Here is a 15,497-nt window from a genome sequence, read left to right as displayed (position 1 = left end):
ACATTTACATTTTAGTCATTTAGCAGACGCTCTTATCCAGAGCGACTTACAGTAGTGAATACATACATTTCATTTCAAGCTTTTTTTTTTTGTACTGGCCCCCCGTGGGAATCGAACCCACAACCCTGGCGTTGCACACACCATGCTCTACCAACTGAGCCACAGGGATGTCAAGTGTAATTCACCCATTGTATTTACCCAAGTTCTCTCTTAACTCCAGGCACACCGACAGTTTTTTTGTTGTTGCCTGATGCAGGACTCTAGTGCCAGAGGACTCTCAGACTGAAAACGCTTCCATTAATTTACAAAAAGACAGTCAATTTGTGCCACAGTTTAGACTACCGATAGATCAGCGTTCTAACTCCCCCTTGTGATAGTGTGGTGCAATGACAGAATGCCACCATCTACCACTAACGGTCGTGGCATAAGCTTGCAACTTTTAAAGGAAGAACCACTGTACAGCAGTGAGTGAACACCATACACCCTATTCCCTACATAGTGCACTACTTTGGAAGGTAGTGCACTATATAGGGAATAGGATGCCATTTTGACGAAATCACATTCTCCATATTCTCACCCGTGCCAGGTCAAGGTCTGCCTGCTTGCGGTGCCTCCAGAACAGCACGGAGGATCCAGAGTGAGGCCTGGTGACTGGCTCTCCATAGACCAACACTCTGACCAGAACCCCAGCCACCAGCACACCATTCAGCAGCCACACCAACAGAGTGGGTAGCACCCAGTCCATCCAGCCCCACGAGTCAGCTAGGAGGAGAACACAGAGAGAGGATGACTTTTGGAGTCACCCACACAGAATGACTTTTGGACACACATCATGAGTTTGAGACACGCACGCAAACACACGCACAGACAAAAAAGAGATGGACATACTAGAAAATGCACATGGGAGTATTAGATGAGCTCACTAGGAGTAAGACACAGATACACACCTCCGCCACCCTCCCTCTTTCCCTCCATACCTGCGTTGTCTAGGCCCAGCATGTTCCTGCCTGTCCCAGGATGCACTGCGTGGTTGTTAGCGTTGGTGCTGGAGCCCATCCCTCCACACAGCATGGCAGCCAGGGGATTGAGGGAGAGGAAGAGGAAGGTGAATGTGCACAGCGCCATGCGGGAGCGGTCCAGCATGCCAGCACTGCCCGGGGTGGACGAGGACGTGTCCATCAGATTGACCGCCGGCTGGACAGGAGAGGACAGAACACAATGAGTCAGGGTTAGAATCAGACCTAAAGCAAGAAGCAGAGATGGAACTGGAACTAGAATTGTAATCAGGGAGTTAGAACTAAGAACTATAACTTATTATCATAAGTTTACTTTACATGATAATTGGAGACACCAATGGTTAGCCATTGAACAAAACAACGGTTTAGCTTCTCTGTTTAAGTTTGTCTCCAGCCTTGTTGCTACAAGATGTATGTTGCTAGAGAATTACCATTTCCTTTCACAATGTTCTATTCTTAGTAACTATAGCAGAGAAGTCCAACATCTTTCAAGCTCATTTCTCAAAGTCACGAGAAGCATTAGTTACGGGTAGGGTTGCAATGGGTCGGAAACTTTCCGGTAAATTTCCAGAATTTTTCCGGAAGTTTTCCATGGGAAGTTAAGCCCTGGAATTTGGGGAATTTTGCTTAAATTCATCAAAAAAGTTAGCTTGTAACAGTGAACCTTTTTTGTGGTACACATAAGGCAATTCTAGGTCTTGTGGCATATTTTGGTTAAACTATCCCCAATTCAATGGAATTGCCACCCTCTGCATGCACAGTGCATTCTTCCATCACATGTACAGCTGATTCTCAAGATCTTGCACACGAATGAGATGCTATTGAGCCCACACTACTACACTGTCTGAGCCAAGGACTACATGCTTTCTGGTAAGTTTTGATTACAATACTGGGTGGGGTGAATATATTTTATATGACATACATGATTTTTTGTTAACTAGTAAATAGTAGCCTACAACAAAGTGTGTTTAAATAATTTCTAACAATTTATGCTAGTTAGTTTCTGCTACCATGTGGGTTTTAATTGCTTGAGCCTGCTAACTGAGGAGTGTTAATTCACCTGTTTCCATACATGTTTCATTTTAAAACATTTATCTTACAAAGGAGTTGTTTAATCTAACTGCTTAACTATTTATCTGTACATGGAATTGTATTTTTTCTAATCTTTACAGGAAAATGCCACGGGTACTATCTGATGTGTGGAAACACTTCCCTGCAGCTAATGCAGAAGGAAAAGCTGTGTACATTTGCAAATACTGTACCAAATCATACGTGCAGAATGCAACAAATATGCAGAACCATCTGGCCAAGTGCATAAAGTTCCCTCAGCGCTCACAACAAGCAACCTCTGACAAAAGTCTCACTACTTCTATTCGAGGTGAAAATTCTGAATCGGACACCTTATCGATAGCAACAGCTCATGGTCCTCCTGGAATCAGAAGTTTTTTTGATTCAATGGAGGAGCGTAGTCAGAGAAATGCTGATGAATGTCTTTCTCGAGCTGTGTATGCAACTGGTTCACCTCTGATGCTCACAGGCAATGTGTACTGGAAGAGATTTTGCCCAGCATACACCCCTCCAACCAGACATGCATTATCTACTCATTTGCTGGATGCAGAGTTCAACAGAGTTCAAGTGAAGGACAAGCAAATCATAGAGAAAGCAGACTGTATTGCAATCATCTCTGATGGGTGGTCAAATGTTCGTGGGCAAGGAATAATTAACTACATCATCTCCACCCCTCAACTAGTAATCTACAAGAGCACAGACACAAGGGACACACCGGTCTCTACATTGCAGATAAGCTGAAGACAGTCATCAATGACCTTGGACAACAGAAGGTGACAGCACTGGTGACAGACAATGTTGCAAACATGAAGGCTGCTTGGTCTAAAGTGGAGGAGTCCTACCCTCACATCACACCCATTGGCTGTGCTGCTCATGCATTGAATCTGCTCCTCAAGGACATCATGGCACTGAAAACAACAGATACACTCTACAAGAGAGCCAAGGAAATGGTTAGGTATGTGAAGGGTCATCAAGTTATAGCAGCAATCTACCTCCCCAAGCAAAGTGAGAAGAATAAGAGCACCACATTGAAGCTGCCCAGCAACACCTGTTGGGGTGGTGTTGTCATCATGTTTGACAGTCTCCTGGAGGGGAAGGAGTCTCTCCAAGAAACGGCCATATCAGTCTGCCGATATGGACAGCCCCATCAAGAGGAGCCTCCTGGATGATGTATTTTGGGAGAGAGTGGTAAGCAGCCTGAAACTCCTGAAACCTATAGCAGTAGCCATTGCACAGATTGAGGGAGACAATCCCATCCTGTCTGATGTTCAGACTCTGCTTGCAGATGTAAGAGAAGAAATCCGTACTGCCCTGCCCACTTCACTGTTGCTCCAAGCAGAGGAAACTGCAGTTCTGAAATACATAAAAAATGCGTGAAGACTCCTGCCTGAAGCCCATACACGCCCGGCATACATGTTGGACACCAAGTACGCTGGCAAGAGCATCCTGTCTGGTGCAGAGATCAACAAGGCCTATGGTGTCATCACTACCGTGTCTCGCCACCTTGGCCTGGATGAGGGCAAGGTTCTTGGCAGTCTAGCGAAGTACACTTCCAAGCAAGGGCTTTGGGATGGAGATGCAATATGCCAGTCGTGCCAACATATCTCATCAGCCACCTGGTGGAAGGGACTTTGTGGATCTGAGGCTCTTTCCCCTGTTGCCTCCATCATCCTCCAAATCCCACCAATATCAGCCACCTCAGAGCGCAACTGGTACTTGTTTGGGAACACACACACACACACACACACACACACACACACACACACACACACACACACACACACACACACACACACACACACACACACACACACCAAAACCCGCGACAGGCTGACCAATACAAGGGTTGAAAAATTGGTGGCCATCCAGGCAAATTTGAGGATTTTTGAGCCTGACAACGAGCCATCCTCAACAAAGTTAGAAAGTGACAGTGAAGATGAGGCCTCAGAGTCTGATGTTCAAGAGATAGACATTGAGGAGGTCCAGGGAGAAGACATGGAAGCCTGAGAGGAAGACAACCAAAGCTTTAGTTTCTAGACTATCATTTTACAGATGTATGTTGAAAACGTTTTTGGGAGATGCGATGGATCATTGGGGATCATTCAATATTCCCTTTTTGTTGTTCAGTGAAATCATCCCATGTGAAGAGTCAACTCATTTAATTGAAGTTCAATTCATAACGAAATCGTTTTGTTATTTCTATTGGAAGGATTTAATCATTTGCAATTATGTCTACTTATGATAAGGTAAAAGGTTTATGTTTATGTCTCCATATGATATGGTAAATATATCCAATGGAAAAAACATCACATTTAAATGGTATTAATATTCATTTGCATACATTTCCGTTAATTCCCATTAACTCCCACGGAAAGTTTCCACCTCAGAATATTCCCCAAAAAGTTCAACCCTAGTAACAGGTAACATTCAGTATCCTGACTGGCTCCACTCAATGCTTTTTCAGTGAGTTTTCACGTCTCAGGTTGTGAAACCCACCTTGCTGTCCTCCCCCATGGGGCTGTCGGGTTCTGAGTCGCTGCCACAGTGGGAGTAGGAGGTGGGAGAGCCCACATCGGATGGCGGAGGGGTGGGTAGCTCGCTCTTTACGTCTGTCTGTGGGCCGTCCACCTCCATGGCTACCAGGTCCTTCAGAGACTCTGGAGAGCAGAGAGGAGGGAGAGAAAGGAGGAAAAGAGAAAAGAGAGGAGGGAGGTAGAGAAAGAAAAGATCATCCTCACAATAGTTCAGGCCAACCTCATCACACTGTTATGACAACTATATCTGTATCCATAAAGTGTCTCAGACTGCTGATCTAGAATCAGTTCAGCCTTTAAATCATAATGAATACAATTATATGGACAGGGGGAACCTGATCCTAGATCAGCCATCCTACTCTGAGACGCTTTATGAATACAGGCCCAGCTCTTGATCCGAGCACAACCAGCACTAGCTATCAGAAAATGACTGCATTTCACAAAGCACTTCTTTAAGCAATTAAAAGCTTTAGCCATGAAGAATCCTTCTTCTTCATAATGAATAACAATAGGATCACGATAAAGGGAGGATGGAAGAGAGGAAAGGGCAGGCATAGAAGGAGAAGAAGAGCCAGGGCAGGGAGGAGGAGAACCACTCACTGTTCTTCTGGGCAGACATCTTCAGGGCCATGTTCTCTTTTTTCAGTTTCTGGTTGGACTGCTGCAGGTAGCGGATGTAGTCTATCGCCTTCTTCAGAATTGCCGACTTGTTGAGCTGCTTAGCAGATTAAAAAGGTAAATACAACAACTTATTGAGCTGCTTAGCAGATGAAAAAGGTGAATACAACAACTTGTTGAGCTGCTTAGCAGATGAAAAAGGTAAATACAACAACTTGTTGAGCTGCTTAGCAGATGAAAAAGGTGAATACAACAACTTGTTGAGCTGCTTAGCAGATGAAAAAGGTGAATACAACAACTTGTTGAGCTGCTTAGCAGATGAAAAAGGTAAATACAACAACTTGTTGAGCTGCTTAGCAGATGAAAAAGGTAAATACAACAACTTGTTGAGCTGCTTAGCAGATGAAAAAGGTAAATACAAACTTAATGCAAGATTTTAAGAGCCTCTGATAAACAGTATGCATTTGAACGCAACCAATGACCTTCCCTCGATATAATACGAACACAGCATTAACATCTTGACATTGGAATCCACAAACAAAACAGTGGCCGTGTCCCAATACCCATACTAGCGTACTAAACAGTATGCAAAAAAATATATAATGTATAGTATTTTAAAAAATGTAATAGTACTCCAAATGAGTCATCTAATATGCGATTGCGATGACTCCTGCCATTCGTTCGTTTTGGTACAGCGTGTCAATTTATCTGATTATCAGCTGTTGTCAAACACTCGAGTCGGAAAAGACAAGTGACTTCTACTAGATCAGCCTAAATGAGTATGCAGAATGTAGTACGCTAGTATGGGTATTCGGACACAGACAGTTACTTTTCTCTGTCAGATGGTTCAGTTCTTGAAAGCTCTACTGTATCTCAATGGGAATCTCCTGCTTAAAATGTATGTTGCAAATAACATTTTGTAAATGTTATGTTTTTTTGAAATATACGTATATATTTCCAATATTAATACTTTGGCCTCAGTCCCGGCCACCAGGTCTTTAAGCTCAAGGATCTTGTCGTTGATGGACGAGCGGTAGCGCTTCTCGATGGCGTTGTGGGCGGTGCGCTTCTCGCCCTTGGGGGGCAGGCCCATAGGTTTACTGCTGATTGTGATACGGTTGATGGGCAGCTTGTCAGAGTCCATCATCACTGGCACTGTGGTCAGGAAGGTACCACCACTCATCAGAGCCTAGATGGAGGAAGAAAGAGGGAGGAGAGAAAGAGAGGGAAAGAGGGATGGAGGAAGAAAGAGGGAGGAGAGAAAGAGGGAGGGATGGATGGAGAAAGAAAGAGGGAAGAGAGAAAGAGGGAGGGAGGGATGGAGCAAGAAAGAGGGAGGAGAGAAAGTGGGAGGGAGGGAGGGAGGGATGGAGAAAGAGAGGGAGGGAGGGATGGAGAAAGTAAGAGGGAGGAGAGAAAGAGGGAGGGAGGGAGAAAGAGAGGGAGGGGAGAAAGAGGGAGGAAGAAAGAGGGAGGAGAGAAAGAGGGAGGGAGGGAGAAAGAGAGGGAGGGAGGGAGGGAGGGAGGGAGGGAGGGAGGGAGGGAGGGAGGGAGGGAGGGAGGGAGGGAGGGAGGGAGGGAGGGAGGGAGGGGAGGGAGGGAGGGAGGGAGGGGAGAAAGAGGGAGGGAGGGAGGGAGGGGAGAAAGAGGGAGGGGAGAAAGAGAAGGAGGGAGGGAGGGAGGGAGGGATGGAGAAAGAAAGAGGGAAGAGAGAAAGAGTGGGGGATGGAGGAAGAAAGAAGGAGGAGAGGAAGGAAGAGGGAGGAGAGAAAGAGAGGGAGGGATGGAGGAAGAAAGAGGGAAGAGAGAAAGGGAGGGATGGAGGAAGGAAGAGGGAGGAGAGAAAGAGAGGGAGGGAGGGAGGAAGAAAGAGGGAAGAGAGACGTTGTTTCTAAGAAGACAAATCACTAAAGTAGCATCTCGATCAGGGGTGTCAAACTCATTTTGCCCGGGGGGGGGGGGGGCATTCGGTCTTCAACGACATCCAGAGGGCCGCAATGAAAATGTGTTAGATACCATTGCCGTTAAAGTTTGCAATAAATTGTACTCTATCCATCGTTTTTGGGAATTTTGCATTAGTGAGCTGGACAGTGAGGAAACTCTGAATGTAGGTCCAAGATAATTTCTACAGTTTCCATTCAGTTTTAGTCATCATCAAGTATATTGAGTTTGTTTCCCCCTCAAACAACAGGCAGTATGTTTGACACTATGTCCTATACACCACAATACTTTGTATTCTTCCACTACCATAAAAATACTTTTGGAGAATTTTTCTTCAGGAAAATGACACTTTCTAAATGCTGTTACTACTTTATGACATTACAATTCCTATCATCTCATTCCTACCTGCAGTGAGTGGGTGGTCTGGGCTGTGGTGATGGTTCCTACCTGCAGTGAGTGGGTGGTCTGGGCTGTGGTGATGGTTCCTACCTGCAGTGAGTGGGTGGTCTGGGCTGTGGTTCCTACCTGCAGTAAGTGGGTGCTCTGGGCTGTGGTTCCTACCTGCAGTGAGTGGATGGTCTGGGCTGTGGTGATGGTTCCTACCTGCAGTGAGTGGGTGGTCTGGGCTGTGGTTCCTACCTGCAGTGAGTGGGTGGTCTGGGCTGTGGTGATGGTTCCTAACTGCAGTGAGTGGGTGGTCTGGGATGTGGATCCTACCTGCAGTGAGTGAGTGCTCTGGGATGTGGTTCCTACCTGCAGTGAGTGGGTGCTCTGGGATGTGGTTCCTACCTGCAGTGAGTGGGTGCTCTGGGATGTGGATCCTACCTGCAGTGAGTGGGTGCTCTAGGATGTGGTTCCTACCTGCAGTGAGTGGGTGCTCTGTGATGTGGTTCCTACCTGCAGTGAGTGGGTGCTCTAGGATGTGGTTCCTACCTGCAGTGAGTGGGTGCTCTGGGATGTGGTTCCTACCTGCAGTGAGTGGGTGCTCTGGGATGTGGTTCCTACCTGCAGTGAGTGGGTGCTCTGGGATGTGGATCCTACCTGCAGTGAGTGGGTGCTCTGGGATGTGGTTCCTACCTGCAGTGAGTGGGTGCTCTAGGATGTGGTTCCTACCTGCAGTGAGTGGGTGCTCTGGGATGTGGTTCCTACCTGCAGTGAGTGGGTGCTCTGGGATGTGGATCCTACCTGCAGTGAGTGGGTGCTCTGGGATGTGGTTCCTACCTGCAGTGAGTGGGTGCTCTGGGATGTGGTGGTGTCCAGGGAGGTGATGCATGGAGAGGACACAGTAGTGACCATACAGGGGTCACGGTTCAGGGTGGTCAGCAGCAGAGACTCAGCCTTGATAAACTGGGGCTGGAGCAACACCTGAGAGGAGAGGAGGAGGAGCGAGGGAGAGAGAGAGTGATAGAGATGGAGGGTTAGACTATAAGGCTGAGGGAGCAGTTCTGTTCCATTGAAATAAATTACAAATGAAACAAATACTAGTAAAATAATAGGTTTGAATACAAAGAACAAATCATTTTTTTCTGGTGTGGTGATATTCTTTGGGTTAATGAGTCTCATCAAACATAACACACACACACACACACACTCACTCCAGGTGGACAAACTAACTTGTTGAATGTGGTGTGACGCGATGGTCTGAGTTGGGGGGCTTGCTGAGGTGGTCAGGAGGGGGGCCGTGGTGGTCAGAGCATGGATGGTCATTGGCTGAACGCCGGAAGGGGACGACGACAGGCTGACCATGGGCTGGGCGGGGCCTCCTTGATGATTGACAGCTAGAAAAAAAATCAGGGTCATGTTCATTAGGCACCAAACGGAAGAAAACTGCCTGAAACAAGGAGGGACTACTTAAATATTCATTTCTCGGTTCAAAACGTCCTGCTAGTATGGACTCAATTGTGTTTGAAATGGTTCAAGCTGTAAAACCAAAACACCATATTACATTTTAGTCATTTAGCAGACGCTCTTATCCAGAGCGACTTACAGTAGTGAATGCATACATTTCATACATTTTTCCCCCCGTACTGTCGTCACCATAAGTGTTTGGCGAGGCCAAAGTTCACATACATTTTTTGCGTGGCTTAGTAGTGTATAACCTTTCCCCTCTGGTGAGTGATATCATTATGTGATAATGGCAGAAGCAGGAAGTGTTCACTACGGTACGTTTGGTAGCTATAAAGACACTTGAGTCACTGACCGATAACAGTATGGATTATCATTGTAGGAATGACCTTTGACCTCTAGAAAACATACGATATGATGACTGTAGCAGGCAGTGTGTGTAACATAACAGTATGTTAGGTGGCTGTAAAGACATTGGTCTACACAGAGTCAGTAGGTTTGTAATGCTGGGGCATGGCTGCATGGGGCAGTTCTCTTACTGTAGTTTCATAACACTGTTAAAGGGACAATGTTGCACAGGTATGCGACGCAGGCAAGGTGTGTATATCTGAATGTGGCTCATAGATAGTGTAGACAAAACACCTTCTCTCAGCCTCAGGGACAGTCCTTCACTCTGACTCTGACCAGCGGGTATTAGATTGGGATTTTGACTGACTGTCAACGGAGGTTGAGGAACCCACCGACTCTCCTTTGGAAACATGCTGAACTACTACTGTTACTGCACCATAGAACACAACTCTACCTCCTCATAACATAACACCAAGTGGGCTTTCTTAAGGGAGTGAGTGTTTGTGCTTTGTATACCAGTGTCCATTCTCAGTCCCTACTTCTCGCCTTGAGAGAGAGACAGAGACAGAGAGAGAGAGAGTGTGTGAGAGTGTGTGAGACAGTAGGAGTGTGAGCATGTGTAAGTTGTTCCTCCAGTCATGCTCTGCTCTCATCCAGCCACAACAGTATGGCCCTGCTCTGCATCATAAATAAGACAGTCTTAACGACCATGTGGCTCTTCTACTAGCAACACATGGTGGGGTTCCTCCCTCCCATTATCTGGCAGGACGGGGCTGTGCAGGGAGGGCCATGGGGAAACCCCTACAACCATTAAAATAGCTATGTTTCATCTCCACGTGGAAGGGGTCAGGATTAGGGGAGTGACTCAGTTTTAAGTTTCCTTTCGTTTGCTGCCTTGGCCTTATTTTCTGCTATTGTAGACTCTCATCCATCTACTACCAGCATTTCAACTATTAATACAGAGGAAGAGAGACAATCTGTTCCTCACCTTTGTAGCCATTTTGGGTGCTGTAGTTAATCCGGATCTGCTGGGCGTGGGCCTGGGGCTGCTGGGGGGCAGGAGAGGTGAACAGGGCTTGGGGGGCAGCGCTGAACACGGGGCTCTGGCCGGGTACAGTATGGGGGGAGGAGGCTGGGGGAGGAAGCTGGACTGGAACAGGGGCTGGGGGGGAGAGGACCGGCAGGGGCACGTCCACCTTGGGCTGCCTGAGACCCTGAGCAGCCTGGGCTGATGGAGAGCCCTGCTGGGGAGCTGGCTGCGGCTGCGGCCTGGGTAGTGGTACAGGGGTGGAGGTGGTGACCTGGGCCAGGGGTGACTGCTGGAAGGTGGGGGAGTGGAAGGCCTTGTCTGGGGGGGAGGAACTGCGGATGATGGGGGGCCCCAGGAGAGCATCAAGGTGGGGGCTGCTGCTCAGGATGGAGGAGGATGTGGTGGATGGAGGGGAGGGGATGGAGTGGGGCAGGCCGAGGGCAGAGAGGTCCTGGGTAGGGGTGACCCCTGTGAACTGAGGGGGGTCAAAGAGACCCGCCATGTCCTGGTTGAACTCCACCATGTCCTGGTTGTTGATGAGCTGCAGCATGTCTGAGGAGAGATGGGGATATAGTCAGAGTACTCCATAGATTGAGAGAACCAGAGACAGAGAGAGACAGGAGATACCTTGTTAACCATGACATTGCCACAGAAATCAGGAGAAGAGGGTCAAATAAGGCCAAACTAAAACAAAGTAGTCTAAATTGAAGACTGTGATTAGTTGAATCATTAGTTGAATGTGTTAAAGCTAGGCTGGAACAAACAGCTGTACACACACACACACACACACCAGCAGACCCTTTTGTTCACTCCATACTGCACTCAATTTGAACATCTTAACAGCGTGCCTCCCAATGACCAAACTAGGTTTCTGGGCCTCTGAATGGAGCAGAGATAAAACCCTGTAATCCAATCGGAGCATTTCACGATTGTCAACAAAAGGCTTAAATTAAGACTTGACCCACTGGGTGACTGACTGACAGAGCATTTCTCCCATCTCTCTCTCCACACCACATGGTAATGGGTCACTTAATCTCTGCCCTGACTCAACTAGAAAACACCAAGAACTGGGCTCATAAAGTGTCCCAGAGTAGGTGCTGATCTAAGATCAGTTTTGATCATAATGAATCAGATTATCATGAACCCAAAAGATCTGATCCTAGAACAGCACCCATACTCAGATACTTTGTGGATATGGGCCCTGATCTGAGAAGTAGAGCAGGACAGTAAATGGGGTCAGCTCAGTGCAGTCCTGGTCAGCGGTCAGTAATGCAGTTATTATGGAGCCACTGCTGCAGAGCAGACTGGCTCTATGCCACAAAAGGGCCACAGCAAGACAGGCAACACAATAGACACTATGATCACAGTCACACCATCCCAGACCTGCAGCTACTTCACTACTATTCACAGCATTATGATGCACACGGTCTGTCAAAAGGACAACAACCCTGAGTAGGTGAGGATGGAGATGCAAGAAGAATTGAGTGTTGATGAAAATCAATGGTGATGTTTACTATGCTATGCTGCACCCTCCATGTGAACATGGCATGGTAGCCCTTTACATTAGAACATGGAGCTTAGTAATAGTAACAAGTTCATTACTCACACTGAAAACTTTATTCTCTAATAATAATAATAATAATAATAATAATACAGGCCTTGTTTTAGGGTAATACACTGTATAGCATACTTGTTTCATAAGCTAGAGATGCTCACAATTATTGTCTATGAGAAACCTTCGTTAGTACAGTATAGTTTATTCTTCTGGATTTCCAACAGAAATAGGCTTTAGGCTAGGCTATCCCAAATGAGTTTCAGGCAGCACAGTGAGGAGGCTGTTCACTGGCAAGGAGAAAGACCACTTTGTTTAATCTTAGACCAAATCATCAAGCTAATAGTCATATGTTATAAGGACTAGGTCCAGTAATAACGGAACACACTTAATGCTTCTGCTCTCTGTCTGCACTGCCACAGCAGTCTAACTAGCCTGGATTTGTAAACCAATGTTTTGTATGAGGTGATCGCTGCCGACCAATCAGAAAGTGCCTCAGACACTTGCAATGCAGACCAGCCCCCAAGATAGAAAGAAAGGAAGCACTGGTGGTTTCAATGAGAAGGGGTTACTATGGGACAATTTAGTGCTGGGTTACTCTCGGTCAATTTTTAGGGTGGGTGCATGGAATCAATGAAGGGTGAGATGCTGCAGCAGAGCACTTGTTGGCAAACAACCAGCCATTGATTATACTGACAAATAACATTAGTTAATAGCACCAACGAATCGAATAGCCACCATTCAATTGAATGCACTGATGCATTAATGTAAGTAGGTTTGATATAATTTAACTAATTTAAATATAAACGATTAACATGTTATTAATAAGACTGCAACATATGATTCATTCATACATAAATATGAATGATATATGGGTGGGAAAAAAGCAACCATCAGATCATGATTCATGTTATAGAACCCGACAGGGTATGCTCGACATTAACCTCGTCGTGATGTCAGCAGGACAAGCTGGAGGGGGCGGGACACTTTGTTCATCACACACAAGTTAGCAGGGAAATATCAGCTCGTGTAGTATGCACATTGTTTTAACTTATCAATAACATGCAAAATAGCAGATACAAATGTGTCTAGAGTTAGATCACAACCAAAACGCAAAAACGAGAGCAGCAACAACAGAAAAACAAGCACCGAACTCAGACAGTAGCTAGCTAGCTAGTTCCTTAAGGTTAGTTAGGATTCTCCTCGACCCTGAGAGAAGGAAGCTTTCTCCTACTACCTCATAACGTTACTGTTTGAGTCAAATATAAAACTCGTAAATTTGATTTAAGGTCATAACTAATGTTAGTTAGCTAACTTGTTAACATGACAGCTAACTAAGCTGTACATCATTCAAAATTACTCACTGGGTGCCTATACGTAGTTAATAGTACCGCACACAGTAACGGTATGTGTACAAGCTGTTTCATGTAATGTTATGTGTTGCTGCTATTGCTGTCACTTGTTTGGCTAGCTAGCTAACGTTCGCAACAACAACAGCTAACTAGCTATGGATAGTTAGCTAAAACTAGCTAACGCATTACCAAGTTCAAGTTGTCCGTTTTGCTAGCTAGTTTACAAGTAAGCTTATCGTTCTTACCATCAATGTCATTGAGCAGAGCCGTGTCAATATCGCTAGGGTCATTTAGGGATATGGTTGGATCCAGATTATCCAGTGACTGATCGTCAAAAGACAAGTTCATTTTTGCTGTCTCGTTATGGTTAGTTAAAAACGTACGATTTCCACTTAAATCGATGTTTGTGTATCTAGCTACATTTGCAATAATTCCAGTGAGATAAACTCAAACTCTGTTATTGATCTGTCAAATAGTGCCTTCTGTCTTCATATTGATGCCCAAGAGGCACACTTCTCACGCTAAACAGTGCTCATTGAGGATCCACATGCTTGGCTAGCTAGTTCCAGGGTGTTTAATGAGTGACACTTGTTCTAGCCAATCCCCGACCACCTGTGAATTCTGTCTCCCCCTTCATGGTCTCATACCTGTTTTGACTGGCAACTCCAGGACGAAATACAGTATGTCCATGGTATTTACATTTGTGCATGGCTATTGCAAAGAATAAAAAGCAGTGTTCCTTGAAAACTACTATAATGTAGTAGGGGAAATACATATCCAAAATGAATACGCTGTGGGGAAATACATATCCAAAGTTAATACGTTTCTTCAAGTGCCAAATACATAAATTGAACGTGGAAATATCATGTCATGTTTTTAATATTTGTTTTGTTTCGTGGTCTGCACTTATATAATGCATTAATAACGTTTTATAATCGAGAAAATGGTATTGTCCTTTGGAAAACAATAGCCTTGGTATGTTTATTATGGGCTTGTCCTTAACAGCCAATCAACGCCAAGCAGGGGTGGGCTAACAACCGTTCATGCTTGTGTGGCCCGTAGTGATGACTCTGCCTGTAGAACCAGAGAAATCGACCAATGGGGAACTCGGAAACCGAGTGGGGTGATCTGACATCACGACTTTGGCTCCCGTGGTTACATCATGTATTTCTCCTGGAGTAGTGGAGGGGAAGGGGGAGCAGGCTAAATATGTGGAGGGACATACGTACAGTGCCCAGTGCGGCTTCAAAACTTTTAGGGCAAGTCGAGATTAACAGGGTTGATTTGACAAAGCTCATGGAAGTCCCTTTTGGTTGGACAATGACATGTAGCATAAAGTCAAAGCAAACAACATTTTCTTCAAACAATAAATAACAAAAACAAATATTATTCAAACCATGGTAATTAAGCAATTAACACAAAGTAATGGCTCTCAAGAATGACCATTCAATAATTAGCAATAATAACCTTTATCAAATTATCCGATATGTGGATTGTAGTAGGACGTGAGCCGTGTGTGAGCTCACCAAAACACAAGCACACACAAAGAGGGCACAACAAAGGTGTGGTACTGGAAAGAAATGGGTCAACGACCGACAGTAGCACAGCTGCAAACTAGTTGTTGAATAGCAAGCAGTGGAGCAGGAGCGATATAGTATATAGGGGCCCGGCCTGCTGTCAGCAGGACTGCCTTTGTTGCCTGGGGCGATTGTTGTCCTAACTGACATGATGCTCTTTTGAATCTGGCAACACACCAGGAGATCAGTGTGATGCTCAACAGGCAGCCAAAGGAGCAGCCAGTTATCAGCATAGATCCAATAGAGAGGTCTATGGGTGTGCAATGTATTCAGTCAGGGAGATCCAGGCGGATCTATACTGAACAAAAATCGAAATGTAAAATGTTGGTCCCATGTTTCATGAGCTGAAAAAATAAAATCCCAGAAAATGTCCATACACACAAAAATATTATTTCTCTCAAATTGTGCACAAATTTGTTTACGTCCCTGTTAGTGAGCATTTCTCATTTGCCAAGATAATCCATCCACCTGACAGGTGTGGCATATCAAGATTAAACAGCATGATCATTACACAGGTGCAACTTATGCTGGGGACAATAAATGGCCAGTCTAAAAATTGCAGTTTTATCACACAACGCCACAGATATCTCAAGTTTTGAGGGAGTGTGCAATTGGC

At 45.5% G+C, this 15,497-nt stretch overlaps 1 protein-coding gene across 2 annotated transcripts in view; it reads right to left on the bottom strand.

Moving 5' to 3' along the window:
* Window positions 1–13,862, bottom strand: part of LOC106606621 (sterol regulatory element-binding protein 1) — a 32,808-nt gene extending 18,946 nt beyond the window's left edge. Inside the window, exons 1-9 of one of the 2 annotated variants that reach the window (XM_014202958.2) lie at window positions 13,550–13,862; window positions 10,359–10,952; window positions 8,792–8,955; window positions 8,399–8,542; window positions 6,207–6,425; window positions 5,219–5,336; window positions 4,581–4,741; window positions 978–1,194; window positions 578–762 (exon numbers count right to left, since the gene is read on the bottom strand). In XM_014202958.2, the coding sequence (XP_014058433.2) occupies window positions 578–762; window positions 978–1,194; window positions 4,581–4,741; window positions 5,219–5,336; window positions 6,207–6,425; window positions 8,399–8,542; window positions 8,792–8,955; window positions 10,359–10,952; window positions 13,550–13,652 (1,905 nt within the window). In that variant the 5' untranslated portion in view covers window positions 13,653–13,862. The remainder of the gene's footprint in view (window positions 1–577; window positions 763–977; window positions 1,195–4,580; window positions 4,742–5,218; window positions 5,337–6,206; window positions 6,426–8,398; window positions 8,543–8,791; window positions 8,956–10,358; window positions 10,953–13,549) is intronic. The other variant, XM_014202959.2, reaches the window with a different exon arrangement.
* Between the last annotated feature and the right edge of the window lie 1,635 nt (window positions 13,863–15,497).

Source organism: Salmo salar, chromosome ssa06 (assembly GCF_905237065.1).
Source record: "Salmo salar chromosome ssa06, Ssal_v3.1, whole genome shotgun sequence".
NCBI lineage: Eukaryota > Metazoa > Chordata > Actinopteri > Salmoniformes > Salmonidae > Salmo > Salmo salar.
This window is presented reverse-complemented; position numbering and strand designations above follow the sequence as displayed.